The 22,897-nt window shown below is 47.8% G+C and overlaps 1 protein-coding gene across 2 annotated transcripts in view; it reads right to left on the bottom strand.

Moving 5' to 3' along the window:
• NBAS (NBAS subunit of NRZ tethering complex) overlaps positions 1-22,897 on the bottom strand; it is a 2,067,161-nt gene that overhangs the window by 1,155,795 nt on the left and 888,469 nt on the right. For both annotated transcript variants that reach the window (XM_085610668.1, XM_085610669.1), the window contains exon 31: positions 19,448-19,560. In XM_085610668.1, the coding sequence (XP_085466794.1) occupies positions 19,448-19,560 (113 nt within the window). The remainder of the gene's footprint in view (positions 1-19,447; positions 19,561-22,897) is intronic.

Below are 22,897 nucleotides of genomic sequence, written 5' to 3'. Positions count from 1 at the left end.
GGCGCTATACAAAACCCATAAATAAATAAAAATCAACAGTTTGGCACCAGCAGGCCACTTGACGTAATATCACTTGCCTCCAGCGTCTCTAGTGCTTAATTTAAATACTTTTGCCAGTTTGTTGCCGGATTGCTAATCACCCCCAAAATTCTAAGTCCAAATGTAATTGCATTAATATAGGCATCAAAGCGCTTTTCGGCGAGTAGCACACTACTCAGGAACCTAAAAGAATTATTGGTGAATTAGTATAGGAAAATATGAGAACATATTTGAGCGGCAGACATACAAGTCTGTTATTTGGATTGAAAAAGGATAGTGAAGGGATAGAAGAGGGAAAGGTTTGCATTTACATAGCGCTTGGTACTCCTGATGAGACGTCAAAGTGCTTTTCAGCAAGTAGCATGCTACACCGGAACACAAAGAGGATAAGTGGTGAAATAGTATAGCAAAATATGAAATTAATTTGAGTGGTGGACACAAGTCTGTTAGTTGTATTGAAAAGGATAGTGGAGGGATAGAAGAGGGAAGGGTCCAGAATTAGAATGTGTTTATTTGGAGATCATAGTAGCAGGAGGAGGTCTGGGATGAGGAGGGGGGTTGTTTGAGGGAAGGGAGGCCTGTTTGGGAGATCTAAAAAGAAAAAGGTTTGAGATGATGCAAGGAGGGGTAGGGATGGGAAGTGTCCAGAAAGGGTTATTTTGGGAATCATAGTATTAGAATGGGTTTTGGGATGAGTCAGAGAGTGGAGGTAGAGGACATATTGAGAGAGGTATAGGGTGAGATATAGTTTAGTGCATTGGAGATGATGAATTAGGAGCAAAGTAATAAACAAAGATACAGACGTATATACGCCCATTTACCACAGTGGGTTATACTGTCAGAATGTACTTGAGTTGTGTGCTCCAGGGTGTGCACATTCCCCTCACACGAGCTGGTGCAAGGTGCTCTTCAGTGTGCGATTCTTCGCCTGCTTCACTTTAAAGCTAAAGGCTACAAACTTCGCATTTAATATCCAGTGCTGTGAGACTAGCCCAAACTCTCTTTGAATCTGGGCATGTGATGTGAAATTTAGGAATGAAAATACTCTTCGGGAACAGGAGGACTGTGCCCTGTCCACACAATTGGCCATTTTGTCTCTGAACGACCTAGCTCCATAAGCAATTGAAGGGATGAACTTGCATTCCATTACCATCAAGAGAGGGGATAGATCTGGGTTCTTCAGTGATTTTTGAAGCTTACAAAAAGGTCTATTCTAGGGAGTTTGCTGCTCCCTATTGGGCATTAATGTGTGGGGCCAAACGGCCTCAATGGTCCAGCCATACACCCAGCTACTTATAAGCATCAACCACTTCAATGGCCTTCCCCAGAATGAACCATGACCCCCTTTTGCTTTCCTCCTGTGTGGCTATCTTCAGTAGAGTCACACCCTTGCAATACTTTTAAATATCACCATAGACAATCCTCCATTGCAGTATTCTATAATGGAGATTCCCTCATTTGCAAGGGGCATTCCTCTGCAGTACATGAAATCCCAACTTCCCACAGCTCGAGTAACAATATGACATGTCATAGCAACTGCTTATCCCCAGGGGATCACAGACTTTATAGCCACTCTCATCCCATGGTGATCTACCATACAAATATCACCATACAGATGCGTTTAGAAAGGTAGGAAGGAGGGTTCCACTGACCCTTTTGGGCCTTAATCAACACCACTGAGCGTGGGGGCTGGCAACCTGGTCAAGACAGGCTACATGCAATGACATGGTGTGTCGCTAAAGGTACTTGTTACAGTTCGGACTTTGGGCCTGCCATTAACCTCTTATAGAAGGGCCACTGCTAATGCCTGGGAGGATGCAGTGTCCATCTGTAAGTGGCAGCCTCCTCTCCATGGGTATGCAGAAGTGGGCCAGTGCACACAGCAAACTCTTGTTCCTGCTACGGGCTACAAGGCACATACATATGGCTTCATATGATTTAGCTAAGAACCTAACGTAGTATTATAAGCAAACACTGGAAATCATCAAGCTTAGAAACATCCAAATCCCTGTTCGGCTGGAGTATGGGGATACTGTGACATCTCACACTTATAGGTTAAAGAAACTGTGTTCTTGAGAAGGCTTTCGTCTGTACCTAACAGCCTTCCCATATTCCTCTGCCATACTAAGCTAGGCTTATGGAGCTTGGAAGACCATTTTATGCTATGGCCTTCAATTGAAACCAAACAAGTATCTTTACGAAATCAAGAATTAATAAATTATTGTCTTTTATCTCCCATTAGTAACCACAGAGTCAATGGAGTCTTACTTCTTGTTTCCACTCGAAAAACTCCCAAAGATTTTATCTGGTGAGATTTAGGTTTAACATGGTCCATTTTTTAGTTTCATATTCCAGCGATGTTAATTCTGATTCTGCCCCTGAACCATGCCCTTGTGACGCGTGTTCAGTGCAGTCCATGCTGCACCTTTTCTTTTTTTCTAAGTTATACGATGCTTCCCAGGAAATTTTAATCCCGCTGCTAAGACTTCTAAATAACAGGAGGCGTAGACCTGCCCTGTTTTATTTACAGCTTTGCAAACTGAATATATTGGTCTGATGATTTATAAATTAATTTCTGCAGCCGTCAGATTGAGGAGTCTAGAGGGGAAACGGTACTTTATGGCGATATGGCTGTGAATATGTGCAACTTGATTACCCCAAACGTATACATTTGTATAAGACATTCTGTGACGGAATAGCACGCTGAAGATTGTGATAAACACAAGCTCTCTGCTCATTACTCCAGCACAATGCACTTTTTAACCTGACAATTGAGCTGGGTTAGTCGGGTCAAAGGATATTAAATGCTTACTTGAATTGAGATGGGCATGTTATATTTTATTTATTTAAGAAGGCGCTTCTCTTATGAATGAGATATCATATGAACATGTTATTTTATTAGGATCAAATATCGTGATGTATTCTAATGATGATTTTATATTGCGTACTGCATTATGTTCATTTTAAGAGGCTCAAATATTGTGTTGTACTGTAATGGAGATTTTATATTAAGCATTCTTTTATGGTTTGTTTTGTAACCGAATAAAGATTATACTGACTGACCCTGTTGGTTACTAAATATATAAAACTGATATCAACATTAAAGTGTCATGGCCAAATCATTCTGCTCATTTGTTGTTGTTTCACTAGTTAAAGAGAAGACAATTTAAAACCAACACAGTCCTTAGAGGAGAGAAATGGAGGACATGGTTTGATTATGTTATAGCTGTAAAGGAGGGACAACTCGCATTAAGTGTTCTTTGCTGAACTGAATAGTCTTAAGTTTCGCAATATATGAATAAAGTGTGCATCAGTGATCAGTCTAGGAGATGTTGATCAGTGAGATCTCATATCCATGTTCTGGACTCTGATTAGACAATGGGCCACATGTGCGGTTTGGAGGGTGGTCCCTCAGGTTAGCGGAATATTTGGTACTTGCTCAACTGGCTGCGAACTATCCTCCATATTGACAGGTTCTGTCCGCAAACTAGGAATCTCTGTGCATTTAGGGCAAGATGCATCAAAGGAATTTACCCATTCTGTGTCTATGGGAAAATGTGTTTGTACATATGGGCCTTAGTGCATCCGCTGGAGTGGCAAATGTATTGATGGTTCAGAATCACGTTATCTTTGTTTTGTTCACTCAACATACATTTTCTGTAACAAGTTCACTAAGCAGGAGTTTGTTTCAGAAAAATAAAAAGCACAATTCATAGAGACTTTTAACCCTGCATGTAGTGGCCATTGTTTGCATGGTGGGTCTAGGCAAAGAAAATCAGTGTCAGTAGCTGGGTATCACCACTTTGACCTGGCAGCCCAGTGGTGGATGGGTCGCCAGGTCATTGGTTTGGAATGGCAGAGCCAGATGAGAGTCCCTCAACACTAAATAAGTGGGAGAACCTGCATGTTTGGAGGGTTAGAAGCTGAGTTGTATATATATATATATTTTTACAAACCTATACTTATTGATTTTATTAACAAAACAGACCATAAACCATACCTTTCAAATGAGCCACGACAATTGTGGATTGCCACGACAATTGCGGCTTAACAATCACATATGCAGTTACCATACAATGCTTTGTAACCCATAGTAAAACCATTTCCCCCAAATCTTTTTAGTGTTTGGGGGAGCAACCTTGTGCAGTATAGACTAGTTCCTCCAGCGTTGCGCACCAGTCCATAGCTTTGCGCCAAACCTCCCCCTTGGTTGGGTTTGCTGAGTTCCAAAATTGGGCTACGTCTCTTTTGGCGATCATACTCCCCAGTCCCACTAACATGCATTCACCTCTGCTGTCCCTCATATCTTGCCTCAGACCAAGGAGAGTGAGGAGGGACAGGCGGAAGTATCGTTTATGAGGCTTTTTGGTTTTCCATATGTTTACTTTATTAAAGACGAGGTAGATCTGAATGTATATACATACATAATATTACCTACTGGCGGTCGCCAGTAGGTAGTTATAGTTAGGACCACGTTTCCATAGGAAAACCTCAACATTCTATTTTGAATAACTTTGGCGCCGGTCGACGAATCCTCGCGAATTTCTCAAAATAGGTGGGGCGCTACGCTCCGCTCCTACCCTGAAAGTCTCGGGGGGATTCGTCAAGCGGGGGCTGAGATAAAAGGGGGGTCCCAAAACGCGTTTTTCCCATGCATTTTTCCATAGGACCTTTAGAACGAGCTACAGCCCGAACGGCTGAACAGAATTACTAGAAATTTGGCAGAGAGGTAGTCCCTAGGTCAAGGAAGTGCCTTTTGTAGGTTTGGTGTAAATCTGTTCAGTAGATTCTGAGAAAATAGCCTTTAAATCAATATATATATCTGAGCCCGCTTACGGTACGCTTACCGTACGCTTACCGTAAGCTTACGGTGGCGTGCGCGAGCGCGATTCCGATTGGCTCTTAGATCTTAGTAAACATTCGAATCGGCCGAAACCAGGAAGCGGCGTCCGCCATTTTGTCTCTCGCACTGAGTGTTGTTTATCAAACATGATGGCCAAAAACATGTTACGGGGCTGTTTTGACAACTCCCTCCCACATAGTCATGTTGAGGGAGTCCCCAAACATCCCCCAAGAGCAAAAACGGTTTTATTTTTTTTTCGGCAATTTCGCGGGGTACGCTTACCGTACGCTTACCGTACGCTTACCGTAAGCTTACCGTACGCTTACGGTAAAAAAATAAAAATAAAAAAAACACTATCCACACTTACCCCACCCCCTGTGCAGGCCACCAAATGTGCAGGGCTTATTAATAGAGAAAAAATACGTAATTTTGGCAACATGAAATTATAAAATCGAAATAAAAAAAACACTATCCACATTGACCTCACCCCCTGTGCTTTTGGTGGCCGAAGGCCACCAAATGTACAGGGCTTATTAAAGTTGATAAAAACCGTGCACGGAACGAACTGCGTTAAGTGGGCGCGCACGCCACAAATGGCGTAAAGTAACTTAGCATTTAAAAAACCGTACAAATTCACTGAAAAAAACCATAGGTTTCACACACGTTATAGTTAGGAAATAGCATTTAAAAAACCTTGCTAATTCACTGAAAAAACCATAGGTTTCACACATGTTATAGTTAGCTGGACATTTTACTGATAAAAAACCAATGAAATTCCCCCGTTATAGTTACTGTAGGCAACTATAACTCACGCGACCGTAATCCTCTGCTGATGACATATGTGTCTTTATGAAAAAAAAATATTTGTAATATATGTATAGCTAAAATTAAATGGAAGAAGATATGGGCAAATAAGTGTCTAAATACAGTATTAGCATCAGCAGAGGATTGCGGTCGCGTGAGTTATAGTTGCCTACAGTAACTATAACGGGGGAATTTCATTGGTTTTTTATCAGTAAAATGTCCAGCTAACTATAACATGTGTGAAACCTATGGTTTTTTCAGTGAATATATATATATATATCTCCAGTCTCTATGTTATAATCATCTGTTCCAAGTCGCGCAGAATGGTTGTTAATCTTGTAACCGGGTCTTTTCTCTTTGTTTATCACCGTAGGGTTTTTTCTGGATTGTTGCCGCAAGTACCTTTAGGAGAACGGGAGAGCATGGTGGTAAGTAGAAGATGGGTCAGGCTCCCCCCCCCCCTTTCCTCCGTTCTCCAAGGTATCTTCTATCCATTCTTATTAATTGGTTAGGCAGTCTTCAACAGTCACTCGTGATAAACAAGACTCCACCTGTCCTAATTTGGCCTCTAGGGGGCTAAACATGGGGGCCTTCCTGACAGACTCTCAGTGGGAAGACAGGGCATGGCAGAGTTGCAAGAACGTATAGAGTTGGGACCGGTGCAGGTTGAAATTTGCCTGCAGGTCCTGAAAGGATTGCATGTGTACTACGTGCCAAATGTCTCCTAACCTAGAGATGTCTATAAGGTCCCAGGGGCCAAAACAAACTAAGTTAACCACTTGACCCAACCAATTTCCCTTTCAAAGGGCGGTTTGGAGCATAATCCTGCACGCCAAGCCTGTCCAGCACAATGCTGATCTATACAACAAGAACACAACCCTAGTAAGGTCAGGGAGGGTGCGAGGCACAGTTGTTCCATAAAGCCTATTTACTATGCTATCTCATCCCATAGACGCTCGTTCCACTTTGTAAGCAGGGTTGCCCCAACCTCCATGAAACCAGTAATTCAGGGCCACCAGCTGAGAGGCTCAATAACAGAAGTGCATGTCTGCAGCCGCAACACCCTTATCAAAGGTGGATTTCACACATTTCCCGAAGGCGATGCATGGCACTCATTCGGCCAAAGGAAGGAGCACACTCGGGTCTGTATCCTCGTAATCCACTGTTTGGGAAGCAGAAATTGAACATTTTGTAGGATGTATAAAAAGCGTGACAGGACCATCATCTTGAAGAGAGCCACCCTCCCCAGTATGTTAACGGACAGTCAGTTCCACCTCTCTATGTCTCCTACAGACCAGTGGCATCAAGTTATGAGACCAGGTGAGTGTTGGGAGCATGGAAATATAAATGCACAGATATAGGAAGCTCAACCTATGGATCGGCACTTGAGTCTGCCATGCAGTCCCTGCCGGAGATGTTAAATGATAATTGGTAACCAGGTATAGGAATAGGGAAACGGGCGATGAACAGATGTTTCGGGCTATATTAATACAGACGTTCAATCTATAGCGGTGCTTCAAAGGGGAGAGAGGTCGGTTACCACTTCAACCTCATAAATCCTCAAACATAGGGGATGAAACAGAATCAAATAGTCTATCCTGAGCACACTTATTAAATTTCAATTAAGTTCTTAGATAATACGAAATCTTCACACGTTGTTTCAAAGGTAGCACTACCTGAACAATTTGAAATAAAGATTATGGACCTTTTGAACAATGTGTGAAGATTTCGTATTATCTAAGAACTTAATTAATTGAAATTTAATAAGTGTGCTCAGGGTAGACTATTTGACTCTGCCGGAGCTGGACCAGAGGTATTTGGAACAGTTGACAAGCAGGCCTACGGCCACCCATATTGTTCTAACATGTGGAGTAGTCTTGAACCCATAGTCTCTGGGTCAGAAACAAAGGGTAAGACGTTATACTCATGTAGAGCGATCTGATCTTCCATGCCGTCCCTCGTCCGAATCCCTGGACCTGCGCATTGCACTGCACCCATGTCGCAACCAGCTCCATCACCAAGGCAAAAAGGAGAGGCAACAGCAGGCACCCTTGTCTGGTGCCACACTGAATTGGAAAGGCCTGTGACAAAACTCCATTAACCCACATCTGAGCCGGCGTATAACACGTGTACATATGGCACAAAGCGAGTCACAAAGGCAAAATGTCTCAGCGCGTCCCAAAAGAAATCCCAACTGAGAGAATCAAAAGCTTTTTGAAAACTGAGTAGGAAGACGCCGGACCCTGTGAGCTGCTATCAATATGCCACTGCCGCCTGTACCCTACGGAGGCAGCATCAAGTACTGCTTTGGGGCATAAAGCCACACTGGGCTCAATTAATCAGCTTGTGGATGACTTTCAAGAGTCTCTTGGCCAGGACCTTTTGCGTATAATTTGGGTTCACTATTGATAAGGGAGATTGGGCGATAGGAAGTGCCGTTTTTGGGAGGTTGCCCAGTTTTGTGTAGAACCAATTTGGTTGCCACATTGGGCCCTTCTGGGAAGTGGCCAATTATTACCAAGGACTTTTGTAGAGGGTCAACAGTTGGGGAAGTACTGACCTGCAGAGTTTCTGGAAGTATTCAATCAGGAACCCATCGGAGTACGGCATTTTGCCAGGGTTCATATCGGAAAGACCTCTTCAAAAGAAACCTGTCATGGTAGTTAAGCTCTGTTCAGTGCAGGTGGGGTAGGCAGCCTTAAATCCGCTATCAATGGAGCTGAAAACTCTAGTGGTGCCCTCATGCATTTTGAATATGGGGTAACATGGTACTCCGCAGATGCAACTACCAGGGTCTCTTTCCTCTTCCTCGTTTCGGATCCACAAGGGTCAGAATCACCGTCTACACTGTGCTGTTTGTGGCTAGCCAATAAAAGAGTTTGCTGGATTTATTGCCCCACCCTGCTCTGGTATGCAATGCAGCAAGCCCATGCCTCGCCGAGGCGAAGTTGCCTCAGTGATGCCCTGTTAATCTCTACCTGGCGGTCTCGGTTTCTTTCTCTCCTAACCTCTCCTTCGCATGAGCAATGCAAGTCCCCAATTTCTCCACGTGATAGTGCTTTTGCCTGTCTTTTTCCTTAAGGTGTCATCATGCAATTACCCGCTTATATGATTTGCCTGCCGCCCATAGGGTCCAGGGCGACATTACGGAGTGCTCACTCAAAGCAAAGAAGGTTTCCAGCTCTTGTGAGAGGTAATCTGTGATCTTATTTTATTATTTATCATGTACCATGCATTAAGATGCCAGATGGGGCATTCGGAAGCCTGGGTCACTCCAATAGTAAGTTGGTGGCGGGTATGAAGAATAGGTCTATACGAGATCTCCCCTTGTGTGCAGCTGATGTGTAGGTATATGGCAGTGAATCCAGATTCCATAACCAACAGACATCACAGAGCCAATGCTGGATGCCGATTTCCCCAGCCACAGAGCCAGGGAGCAGCTATTTCTGTCCCTTTTCTAACAATCTCTGTGCACCGACATCACTATGTTGAAGTCCCCCCCACCACTGTGTCAAGGTTGTGCCCAGGCATCCGGGGAGGAACATACAAATAAACCAGGTTATACGCATGGCCTGCAATTGCCCCCTCCACCACAACATATTTAATTACAATGCAAGTCGGAGATGCTGCGAGAGACTACTATAGGCACATGTTTGTAGATTAGTTGGCCACACTCCGAGAGCCCCTAGAGTATTTAGCATGGTATACCTCCTTGCAGCCGTATCAAGCTAGGAAGGGACATCTAGTCCCTAAGAGATGTGTCTCTTGCAATAGTAGGATATCTGGTGACTGGTGTCTCTCAAATCCCAACACTGAGCTGCACTTAATGTGGTCATTAAGGCAGTAGACATTCCATATCATAGTTTTAAGTATTGCCATGATGTAAGAAGCTTGGAGTATCGAGTACGATTCCCACTCACTGGAATCTCCCTAGGTTCCCCTGTACAAACCTCGTCTGGTGATCAACCCACTCCAACTGCAAAGTAGGTAGGATAAAGTGTTGTTGTGGCACCCGTCTGTGCTGCTTTTTGAACCATCCCAATGAAATCCCCCCCAAACCCACCTTCCAACACTTCCACACAAGAAGTATCTGTTGTCCCAACATGAACAAAACACAATAAAGAACACCACTGGGGTAAATCCACCCAGGTCATCCCTCAGGAGTAGGACTCCTCAGTTAGGATATCGTGCTGCTGGTGAGGGAAATTACATCCTCTCATGGGGCACTCACATGGTTTAATCAGTTAGCTGATCAACAACAATTCCTTGAGGAGACAGGCCCTCGGACAGTGGTTCCCCACCCTACATGGAACTAGCAGAGTCCTTTGCTTTGCATCAGCACCTGTGCTCAGGGCTGTCTTCTTCCATTGGGAGGATGCAGAGGAGCCATCAGTAAGGGCTCTTCTCTTACGAGATCCTCTTCGTTTGATGTGGGCTTGGAGACGAGCCCTGTTCATCCTGTGTTCCCTTTGAGTTGGTGGTCCCATAGGTTGGGGAGTGGAGCGGGGAGTTGTTGTGCAGGGGTCACTTCGGGAGTACCAATGAAGAAGGATATGCAGGCGTAAATGATAATGAGCTAGTCCAGAAATAGGAATATATATTTGATGTTCAATATCCTCAGTTTTTGTTTCACAGCCTCAAACTATTTACAGGAGTCAAGTGTATTCCGGGAACATAAGGATCTTGGAGGACTGGATTTGTACTACATCTTACTCTTTGGCTGTGGGTGGGAGATGTTGTTTCTGTTCCTGTGGTTTATGATTTTGGCAATCATGGGACGAGGGGGTGTGCCTGGGGGTGGTTTCACTACCAGTGGTCTATGGGCCCTCTCAGCGATAAAGTAGCTTGATCGCACCCTTTGAAAATTCATGACAAGGTCCATTATTTCAAGAATTTTCCAGAGAGACCTACTCTACACCTTCCAGAAAACCCACAAATCTCAAGTTGTTCCGCCTGGCCCAGTTTTTGACATCTTCTGTATGGTCCTCGAAAGTCTGGGAAGCTTTTGTAAGGCGGACCACTTCAAACCTCCAAGTCAGAGATGTGCCCCTTCGCGCCAGTCACTCGGTCAGCAAAGTTACATACTTCTGGTCACAGCAGGGCAACATCCACATTGACCTATCCAATCTCAATTTCAAGAGCTCAGATAATTTAAGAAACAATTACTACCTCGCCAAGCTCTAAATGGGACCCAGTGTCTGCAAAATCTGTGAACTAAACAGGCATGGGGAAGGCTACCCAAAATAGATCCATGGTAGTCATTTTTCACTTTCAGACTGATCAGTGGTGGTGAGGGAGGCAGTATAATTTCCGTTGTAATGTTTCAACGAATTAGTTTATTTAATTCATATTTTGCATTCTTGGATAGTACAAGCACCTGGAGCTCCCACTACTTGTTCTCACTTCGGCTCTGCCTCTACCAAACCACAGTAAGGACATTTCAGGGCAAGGCTGAAATACTATTTCTCTCTTACTGTTTGATCTGTACTTTCTAATAGCTACTTTTTATTGTTTTTTCAGTAATCGGTTTAGAAAATGCACTTTTTGTACAAACGGTTGGTAGTTAGTTTACCTCATGCTCAGGAAAGCAACTTTTTCACATTCTGCAGTCCAAGAGAAGGTCCCCATGCATAGCTGTGGGAAAGGCCAAGGGAACCTTTTGCTCCACATCAGTCCAGGGTCAGTTGATGAACAAAGAGAAGAGTCATTATTTCTACTGAAAGGAGCTGCATGCCATTGAAGCCATTGAGGCACTTCAACTGCTTACCAAACAAGATGATGTGCTGGTATGATCATACGAGTTACTTACCTTCGGTAACAATGCATCTGGTAGAGATGATTCTAGCTGCAGATCCCTTCACGTAGAATTATCCCCAGGCGTGAGACTGGATCTGGAAACTTTTTGCCACAGCATCCCTGTGTGCCGGGGGCGGGGCGACATCACGCGACTCCACCCAGGCATCGTCCACATACGTGACGTCAGCGAGGTCACATAAGACACGCCCACGTCAGTTTTCTTCAGAGAACTTTTCCGGACCACAACGCGGAACCACCAGATAAAAAACTGTGGGAGCATGGAAACAGTGTGCGAAGAGCAGAAAAAAATGGGAAAGTAACGGTGACTAACAACACCACCAGGGTAGTGCCAACACCGCAGAACCCAAGGGCAGGGAAAGAAGAACAAGCAGAAACCTGCGCAGTCACCCGGCCCGCACATAGACAACCTCCCATCCCTGTGCCCCGGAGGCAAGAACAGGCGTAAAAGTCATGGCACACGTAGGAAGCCCACCCCCTTCATCCTGAGCAAGGAATGGGGCCAGACCCAAGACAGACAGGGACAACAAACCTCCTAGCCACCCCAACCTAGGGGCAACCACCCACAAGGGCAAGACAAGGCCAGATGGCCCTTAATCAGAGGATAGCAATGGAAGGAAGGGAGAGGAGGGAGGACAGGGATAGAAAGCAATCCCCCCCAAACCTGGAGTAGCCAGACCAGCAGGGCACTGGAGCACCGGAACCCCATCCTCCTAGGACCAAAGGAGGAATGAACCGCCCCCAGACGGAGCCACCCGTCAAGAACAAGGAAGGCACTCACAGGAGAAACAGCCCCCTACCGGGAGGCGAGTAACAAAGACCAACCAAGGGTCCTCGCAGAATAAGGGAGGAAGGGCGGACCGTGAAGGAATCTGCAGCTAGAATCGTCTCTACCAGATACATCGTTACCGAAGGTAAGTAACTTTTACATCTGATAGAGAGTACTAGTTGCAGTTTCCCTAGCAATACACCCTGGGAAGGAGGGTCTGTGAAAAGACCCCACCTGCCAATGCAGAAAAGAGGGCCCCACAGGGGACCAGATCTGTGGACCAGGTAGAACCTCGCCCCTCCCAGGCCAAGGGAACCCCCACAAGCAGGACCCCACCGACCCCAAGGGGAGGTAGGAGGGAAAGAAGGCTGAGGAGGCTCATACACTCACAGCAGAGGAACAAAGGGCAAGGACTGAGAGGCCGAAGCACTCCACTCCCCCACAAGGCAACATAGCTTCCGCCCAATGCCAAGACAAGTAAAGCGGAAGAAAAGAAGAAGCAGCCTAGAGGACCCAAGGAAACTAGGGAAAAGAAGGCAAACCCACTCCAGATGGAGAGCAGCCTGCCAGCCAGAACAGCGCCGGCAGTCAAAGCCAGAAGCAAGAAGAACAGCCCGAGGCCCCAGGAAGGCCAATTAGGCGACGCCCGGCAAGGGAGACACAGGATAATCCCAGACCTCAGGACAGGAGCAGGGAGAGGAGGAGATGCTCGGGCCACCACTACGAGCGGCCGCGCACACGACCTCAGGAAGCAAAAGCAACCTACCTAAACGCCATGGAGAACAGGCACCCGAAGGCGACCAGAACCCTCTAGCACAGCACAAGCCATATTACAGCTACCACTTCCCCACATAGGGAACGTTAAGTCCCAAGATATGGGAACCCTCTTTGGAAGAACTTCCACAGCAAAGGAAAAATAAAAAGAGCCACAGGGAAAAAAACACCCTAGCTGAAGGCTTGACAAGCAGCCCAAGCAAAGCAGAAGTCCCAATCTCAGGGCCAAGTCTGCGCAACAACTCCTGCAGAACCACACACAAACAACACAAGGGCAGTCCAGCAGCCAACAACGCCAAAGTCCCAAGGAAGGAAGTAAACGGCTAGAAAACACACTGCACAGTCAGAACAGCCGGCCTAAGAAGGCCCAGAATCAACCCAATTCAGAAGTCACTGAGGGGGGGACGAAGGAGGAGGATAAGGCGGAGGAGGAGGAGGACGGAGCCCTGCCAAGAGCCTTTGGATGGCAGTGTCGGCCGGGGCATGGAACTACAGGCTGCCATCAATCGGAAGGTCGATGAGACACTCCCGAATATTCTCTGGGAATACTCCGTCCCGAAGCCAAGCATGGCGACGGAGAGCGACAGAGGAAGCCATGGCCCGGCCCAGAACCTCCGAGATGTCCAGAGTGGAGCGGAGAATAAACGCCGCAAGCTCCCGACCAGCCAACGCACGAAGCCGTATGTCCACCAGGCCAGACTCCTGGGACGCTGCAGATCCCAGAGACTCCGCCGAGTCCCACAAACAGGAGGAGGCCCGAGCCAGCACACACAAGGTGTTAAGGGCCCGCAGGTCCGCTCTGGTCGAGGCGAACATGTTGCGTTCCCAAGAGTCCAGGCAACGGGCCTCTCGGGACGGCAGAGTAAACAGCGGCGGCAGGGAGAGAAAAGCAGTCCGCAAAAAGGGGCTGGCGGCTGAGGGTTGAAGGGAAAGATACGCCGGGTCACGCGGCGCCGGTGTAGAAGATGCTGAGGCACCGGGTTCCCTGAGGCAGGACGCTTCCAAGCCCCCATGAGGGAAGGAAGGGGCGAACCTTCAAAGGGAAGTAAAATTTCCCTCCCACCATAGCCCTGGTGGAGGACCTCCAATAGATGGTCCGCCGGAAAGTGAGCCACCGGATCACCCATCCGCAGGATGCCCTCAGCCGTGGACACCGCGTGAGCGAAGGCCGCACCTGCCTCCGTAGGGCCCCGCGGTGGAGAAATCAGCTCCTCCGTGGGCGACGGCTGCAAACTAAGGCGGCCGTCCCCGAGGCCAAGCGGGGCGGGCTAGGGCCAGACCTAGAAGTCAGAAGGAGCCGAAGAATGAGGGACCTGCCGCTCTTCCGACGAACACCTCTGCCCCAGGAAGGGTGGGGAGCCGCCCTTCGACGCCGGTGAAAAAGACACCACACGGCGACCAGTCTCCGGGGAGGACGACACCAATATGCATGCCTCTGGAGAAAAAGGAGCGTCCGAAGACGAATCCGCGGTACGACCACTGCACAGAGCAGTAGAATCCGCTGCCTGAGGTAGGACGTCAGCACCAGCCAGAAGGACCTCCAAGTCACCCCGCACCGGGTACCGGAGTGGAGACCGGAGTAGAGGTGGAGCGGCACCGGCCCCGGGGCGGCGTCGGAATGACGCCGACCCGACCCCCGCCGAGGCAGCCACCTGCGCGGGGGATCGAGACGGGCCTGGGGAGTGGCACGAAGCCCTCCGACAGCCGCGGCCCAGAATGAGGTGAAGATCGCTCGGCAACCCATGCGGCGGTGCCAGGGACGATTCAACCTCCGACTCGCCCTCCGACGAGGCAGTCACCTGTGTGGAGGGACAGCACCACATCCTCCAAGCCTGGATCCGAACCAGTCGGCGCCGGAGCCACTGGCGGCGCCGCAGAGGGCCCTGCGCAGAGCGAGGGATCCACCGACGCCCCAGGAGGAGAAGGAGGAGAAGGAGGAGGAGACGCCAGCGAGGCCTGCAAAGCCGCATATGTCTCCATTTGGACTCTCGATGCCACAACACCGGGAAACGGTGGATAGGACGACACAAGGGCCGCATCACCCGCAGAGAGTCCACGCCGGAAACCAGCCCCCGGGGACAAACTGCAACACTTACACACCGGGGAGCGATACTCAAGTGACATCGGACAAAGGCGAGGACGACGACCGCGGCCGAGTCTGAAGCCGTCCGTCGAAGCAGAGCGAGAGGAGGACGTCGACCTAGAGAGACGCGCCGAGAGAAGTTTCATCCGGTGCTACTGCCGCGACTTCGGCTTCAACTGTTGGCACTGCTTACAGTCTCTGGTGCCGTGATCCTCCCCCAAACACCACATACAAATGAGTTGAGGGTCCGTCGCCAACATAAGATGCCCACAAGACGTGCAAGACTTAAAGCCCGAAGGCATTTGCACACTGTTCCACTAAAAAATGGAAGAAAAAAGGGACCTAACAGGCCCGTAGCAAGGATCGGATCCGCGTTGCACGCGGAAAAGGAAAAAACTGACGTGGGCGCGCCAGGGAGGGTCTTATGTGACCTTGCTGACGTCACGTACGCGGACGACGCCTGGGCGGAGTTGCGTGATGCCGCCCCGCCCCCGGCACGCAGGGATGCTGTGGCAAAAAGTTTCCGGATCCAGTCTCACGCCTGGGGATGATTCTACGTGAAGGAATCTGCGGCTAGTAGTCTCTATCAGATGGACAATACAGTTACAGTAGCCTTTGAGAACAGTAGAGCAAAGTTTCCCAGCCAGCTTGTGGAGGATAGGACGAAGACCCTTGTCCTTCTTGGACACCAGAAAGTAGTGGGATTAGCACCCACAATCTTCTTCTGGTGTTGCGCTCTCTCTTGGCCAACAGAGCTAATACTTCCTTGTGGAGAAGGTATAGGTGGTGCTCTGTCAGCCTGTCGTACGTAGGTGGCATGAAGGGAGGGGGTAGTCTCGAAGGGGAAGGAGTAGCCTTCCCAGCCTCAGACCAACTGCAAAACCCACTGGTATGATGTTATAGACTGCTAGTGGGGCACATGAAGGCGGATCCTGCCCCCCACCAGGAGCCCATGGTGGTAAGAGGACTGGTTATAAGGATCTGGAGGCTACAGCTGCGGGGGTAATGGACTGGCCCAACCTCTGGCTGTCCAACCCACAGGGACTGTGGGTACGGTGTCCTCAGCCACGCAGAGGGTGGGAAGCTTGCACAGCATGGTGACTGGTCGCGTAACACATGGCTGGAAGCCCCTTACATGGCCACGAAAGAAGCGGAAGACAGATTGGGGGTGACGAGGGGCCATGGAAAGACCCAATGACCATGCCTATGAACATGCCGCAGCCCTGTTGTCGTTAAAGCGCTCCAACACAGAATTTGCCTGGTCTCTGAAGAGATGGGAACCATCAAAGGGCATGTCCATAAGTCATGATTGAACATTCACAGAAAAGCCAGTAGTCCTCAACTGGGTGTGGCGCCATAGGGACACCATTGACAAAACCGCTCTGCCTAGTGAGTCAGTGGCATTCAGTCCACACTGAATGGTGAATTTAACTGCATCCCTCCTGTAGGCAACATGGCTCTGACCTCCTACGGAACTGTTGCCAGCATTTACGCAACCATATCCCACTGAGCGTGGAAATATCAGCCCAAAAGACATTCAGTGGTCAAGGACCTCTATGCCAGGCTGGTGGAAGAATACATTTTCTTGCCTATGTTGAGCAGCCTCTTAAATTCCCGATCCCGTGGTGCATTTGGGAATGCATCAGGATTTACGTGTTAAGTGGAGGCTTGGACCACCAAGCTCTCCTGAGTAGGATGTTCTATGAGGGATTTGGGGTCCTTTGGAGTTGGGCGGTGGCGATAGGTTACTGTCTTGTTCACATGACACCCTGTGTTGGGCTCGGACCAGTAAGTGCTTTGTTAGACAGGAGAGGTGGTTCTTCAGGGGATACTCCCAGTTGCAGCACTACAGTCAAGACGTTAGTCTTGACTGCCACTAAGGGCAACCTAGAGTCCGGGACCTTGCCCGCCCTCCTAACCACTGTTCCGAAAGAAGCTCCCTCTTCCATAGCCACAGTAGGGGGAGAAAGCATGGCAGTATCTGGAGATGTATCTAGTCTACTGGCGTCTGCCAAATTTGCAAACCAGTGCATGTTGGTATAATATGGCTGGTATTCTTCGGGGTTCAGTGACCCCTCACATTTACTCCTCAAGTCCTAGCCCATAAGAATAGGGCTCAGGCTTCAGCATGAAAGGCAAGGCTCCAGTTGGCTTCAGAGTACGGCGTACGCTGCTCCGTGTCGGATTCAGGGATATAAATTGGGACGGTGCCGGCGGCATCAAGAGCGTTGGCCTTGGGACTGGCACTGGGGAAGGTCGAGATGACATGACCGGCGCTGATCAGGATCCATCTGTGGATCCCGGCGGCTGGACTAGCGCCAGAGCCGCCAGCATGGATTCAGTAGGGGCCCTGCCTGAACCCACAGGGCCTGAAGGCGAGCAGAAGAGAACAGGCTACCCAAATATGAGGTGCATAACCTCATAACAGTCTTTTAATTAGGTGGGGGTCGCTGTGGCTCCTGTAAACTGGGGGAGGTGCGGAGACAGCCCAGGGGTTGGCTCACCGCAGAACCAATCCTCACGTGTTGATGCTTCCTTGTCTTGTCGGACGACGAACGAGGTAATGTCGAAGCACACTTCGAGTTCCTCTTGTGGGAGCAGGACTTATTTGAATGGCCCGACGATTTCAAACTCTGCAACCACTCCTGGGACTTTCCTCTCCAGAGGGATCTGAATCATTGCTGCATCGCACACCGACTCACCAGGAGCTTCAGGAATCACACCCTCAAAACTTTTGGGTCCATGGCATGGCAATCGGAGCAGGCCTTCGGGTCGATGTTATGCTCAAGGCCCCAAAGGCAAACAAGGTGCAAGTCTGTCATCATAATCAAGCTGTGACAGGCACCTCAGGACATGAAGCTAGCCTTCTTCGATGGCATTCCTACCACATCAGGAGGAAAAAACCTCAACAAAAACTCACAAATTGAATCAGGGCTAGCTCTTTCCGGATCTGCGGTGACTGGTGTGAAAAGAAAAGAACTGATGTCAGCGCGCTGGGGTGGCGCCCATATGCACCGCGCAGGTCACTTCTGGTGCAGACGACACCACTTTGAGTAGAACTACACCACCTACCTGTGTGCAGAGGTATTGCTCAAGAACAATTTCCAAACCCAGTCGGACTCCTGGGGATAATTCTATGGTATGGAATCTGCGGCTAGAAGTCTCTATCAGATACAGTGTTGCAGTCAGCTTGCAACACTTCTCAGGTAAATTGACTGTTGGTATTCAGTGTTGCTCCTCAAGGAGAATGGCTGTCACAGGACTGAGAATCTGGTGTTATTCAACCTTGGTGTTGAGGTTCTGCTTTCAGGTGTTTTCGGATTACAACTTACACAGGTTGTTGCAGCACTTCGCTGCTCTAGTGAGTTATAAGTTGTCTTTGATGAGACCTAAATGCCCAGAATAGGTAGGACTGGGGTGAAGCATAGGTTTGTTGTATGTATACATCAACATGCATGGAAATATTGCAAGTGTAAGTAAATTTAGTAATAGGGAATGCAATTTTGCATAAGGGCCTACAATGTTCAGCTAAATAACATGTTGTTTATGGTGCATCTGCTACACGTGAAAAAAATAAACTTTGGTTTGAATACCTTATCTATGTGAGCAAATGGCCCTTAAAAAACTTGCTATATGACATGTGCAATAACAGATGAAAACAATGCAGTGTTTCAAATATGGCAAATCAATGTCATAACAAAATGACAGTTTAAGGTGAATTAGGCTCCAGCAGTCTTAGTCGACATTGTGATCACTACATTTGAGGACTTCTAGTGGGGGGTGAGGAGCACTCTGGACTTGCAGTATCACTTGAATAAAGCTACCTGGGGCTGGTTTAGGGATGTTCAGTTTAACCACATCTGGGCTCAGTAAAGAATTTGTATTACTTTTTGCAAATATCAAGACTATGTTTTTTGTTGCCTTGATATCACAACATAAAGAAATTGACAAGATCCCTGCAAAAAAGTCTGAAGTCTATTGACAATATATCTTCTTTCAGTTTTACTAACTAGCTCTCAGAAACGCCTTAAAAGCATGCAATTATGCATATCCAACAACTTTAAAAATAGAAAAATGCTTCTCCTGGGTTTTTGGGCCTGCTGTACTGGAGCATCTCCCTTTTAACAAAAAAATGTAACAGAACATTATCACTATTGATGCTATGGCCTTTAACTCGGCAGAGTGAGGAACCCAGATATTTACACGTTAAACACCATTATAAAAAGTCAATCACATTTTCACAGAATTATTTCCAAATTTCTGAGATGAAGGCTGCCCTCTAACTAAAAGTACTGGCTAACTTATGCGTCATCACCCCTACCTTGTAAAGGTAAAATCTTCACTCCAAACTCGTCTAGGAAACCAAGAGCCCGAATAAGGTCCAACTCCTCTTGAATGGGACTAGGACAGTCAGTAATCAATTGCAAGCAACTCCTGAAATATAACAAAAGCATGTTAGGAAGAGGACTGTATTATTTAAAATATATACATACATGCACATTCTTATTTATTATTATGGACAGTGTGATTTCAGAACTGCAATCCAAATGAGTGATATCATTCCTATATTCAAATTACCATTATTCACATGAATTTACCCGTCCCCAAATACAGAGTTGCGCCAATAGAATACCAAAGCAAAATATTTTATCATTTAATGTTTTCTACTCTTCGCTCTGCTAATCATCCACCACAGATAATCAATCAATCAAGCAATTCAGATTTGTAGAGCGTGGCTGATCACCCGTGAGGGTATCCAGGCGCTCGGTTCTTGCTAGGATCAGTCGTAGAGCTAGGTCCTGGCTCTGTTAGCATATATGCTATGTTGTTCCTTTGCGGTAAAGAAGCAAAGGTATTCCTGGTCCAGAGGAATTCTGAAAGGTAAAAGAATAGTGTCCTTCAATGAGCATGACCGAAAACTATGTATGCCAACTTGGCAGGCTAACAATTTGGACTTGCATTCATGATACCAACTGGCATTGATTAAAAACACCCACTGTACTAGCAACTCGGCAACAATATACCACCAAAACCGTCTTAAAAAAATAGCCAAGCAAGAGGACTTCATTTCTCATCACATAAGCACAAGAAGTGACATCACTGAATCTCCCACCATCCAGCTGCAAACTAAGTGACATCCCTGATTTCCAGCAAACGGCACCCTACAGTCCTTCCCCCCTACCGGGGCCTACTTAATGGCATCTGCAAAACACATTTGCAGCAGACATGGTAAGTGGCCGCGCTGCGGGCGCACCAAAGTCACACCCATCTTTGCCTGTCTGTATCTGGACAGCGCCAAGTGCTAGAAACCCTGGTCTCCCTCTACCCACTGCTACCCTGCCACACTCCATCGTGATCTCATCCCTGGCCCCCACTCACCACACCCCACAACATGAACATGCACCTCCGGCAAGTTCTCAGGCAGTCTCCCACACCCCATACCGACCACTCTTGTGTCAACAAGACCCAGGACCCCACTCGCTCACACTCACACAAACCAGCCACCTGATCAAGCTCACACATACCAAACACTACCCACACAACAAGCCACACTCTTATGCATGCTCTCCAACACCCGCTTGCTCACCAAACACGCCATGGAGATAAGGGACCTACTGCACGACCACTCTCCAGACCTACTCTTCCTCACGGAAACATGGCGAAACCCATCCTTTGCACCAGACATCACTACAGTCATCCCCACTGGGTACATAATTGCCAGGCAAGACCATCAGTACAAACCCGAAGGTGGAGTTGCCATCATATTCAAAGATACCATTAATTGTGCCCCTTACACGGACAAACCCACCAGCTACATGAAACAGCTCGCGTTCAAGAGACACATCACAGCCAAGTTCTCCCTGGGCGGAGCTCTCATATACAGACTGCCCGAACCCCACACCAATTTCTCCAGCGACATCACAAACTTCATTGCACCCTTCATCATCAGTGTCAGCACCTTCATCCACCTCATAGACCATACTTTCACCTAGAAGACCACACCAACCAAATCTCTACTGCCCTTCTTCGAAACCATGGAAACCTTGGCCTCAGCCGGCATGTTACCAAACCCACCCACACCGCCAGACACATATTGGACCCGATTTTACCTAAGTCCGCAACGTGACAGCAACTATGTCCTGGAAAAAGCACGCCCTCATCAGTTTCAACATACTGATCCTGTACCACCACAGACTTACCACCACCAAAACTGCCAGATGCTGTTTGAAAAGCATCACAGAAGAGGAGTGGGTTATTCCACCCTTTCCATGCACCAGCTTGAGCAAATCGGCAACTTGCAGAAAGCCATCAAGAACCTCAACAGCTGAATCACAGCATGTGCCAACATCCCAGCTCCCCTCAAGCGCAACCAAAAGGCAAGAGCTGGACCACAGGACAGTTGGTACACAGAAGCTGGTGAAGTGCCACTGCAAGCAACTGGAGAGCAAATGGAGAACAAGTCAAAACACGTCAAGTAAAGACATCTTCAAATCAGCCCTAAGACACTACCACCAGCAGATATGGAACACCAAGCGCACAGCTCTTGCAGATTACATCAGCACTGCCACTAATAGCAGCATGGAAATCTTTGCCATCATCAATAATTGCACCACACCTCCAGCCACCTCCACCATCACTCCCCCTCACAATAGCTTTGCAGAAAGCTACTCGAATTCTTCTGAAACAAAATCACCTCCATATATATCACCTTCAAACCTCAAACGGATAGTCACCATTAAAATTCAACTTTCCATCAGGGCTGAAGAACGAACCCTGACCTTGTGGCCCATTGACACCACAGTCAAAATTGCTGCTACCATGAAGACCATCCTTTCGGGGGCCCCATCTGACCCTTGCCCCACGATGCTTTTACCAAAGGACTCACACCAATCAGCAAAGCACTAACGCCCATCCTCAGTGCCTCCATCAACTCATTCCCTAACACCTGGAAACATGCCAATGTCATGCCCCTGCTCAAGAAACCATCTACTGACCCAGCCACCCTTTCCATCTGCAGACCCATCCCCCTCCTATCATATTCAGCAAAGTTTTTTAGAGAAACTAATCAACCAATGACTCACTAACCACCTCAGAAACTACCAGTTCTTTCAATGTCATACAGTCCGTGTTCAGGTCCAGCCACAGTACAGAAACAGCACTCATCACCGCATTAGACAACATCTACATGATCCTTGACAGAGGAAACATGGCAACCTATTTCTCTTGGACCTCTCTGTAGCAGTTCACACAGTCTCACACTCCATCCTTATCAGGCACCTGCACAAAATTAGCATCCAGGGACCCTCCATACCCTGGATTTGCTCCATCTTAACGGATAATATACAGACTGTCAGCCAATAACTTTACTCCTAGGAAGCCTGAAAAAGCATCTGTGTAGTGCTTCAAGGTTCCTAGTTCAGCCCCATCCTCTTCAATTCTTCAATACATACATGAGCCCTCTGGCCAATGTCATCTGCGCACACAACGTCAACATCCTCTCCTATGCCGACGACTCACAACTCATACTCTTCCTCTCAGGTAAGATTCCCAACACAAGAGACAAACTCACTACCTAACCAAAGTTGCTAACTGGTTGAAAGCCAACCGTCTCAAGCTCAGTACCATCAAGACAGAAGTAGTGATCTTCGGCAAGAACACCTCAACTTGGGACTCCAACAGGTGGCCAGCCAAATTTGGACCTACACCCACATCAAGCACCCACGCAGGGAACCTCTGAGTAATTATCAACAGCAAACTGGACATGAACACA

The sequence above is a fragment of the Triturus cristatus genome, chromosome 6 (assembly GCF_964204655.1).
Source record: "Triturus cristatus chromosome 6, aTriCri1.1, whole genome shotgun sequence".
Classification (NCBI taxonomy): Eukaryota; Metazoa; Chordata; class Amphibia; order Caudata; family Salamandridae; genus Triturus; species Triturus cristatus.
The sequence above is the reverse complement of the archived record's forward strand: the minus strand, read 5'-3'. Positions and strand labels throughout refer to the sequence as shown.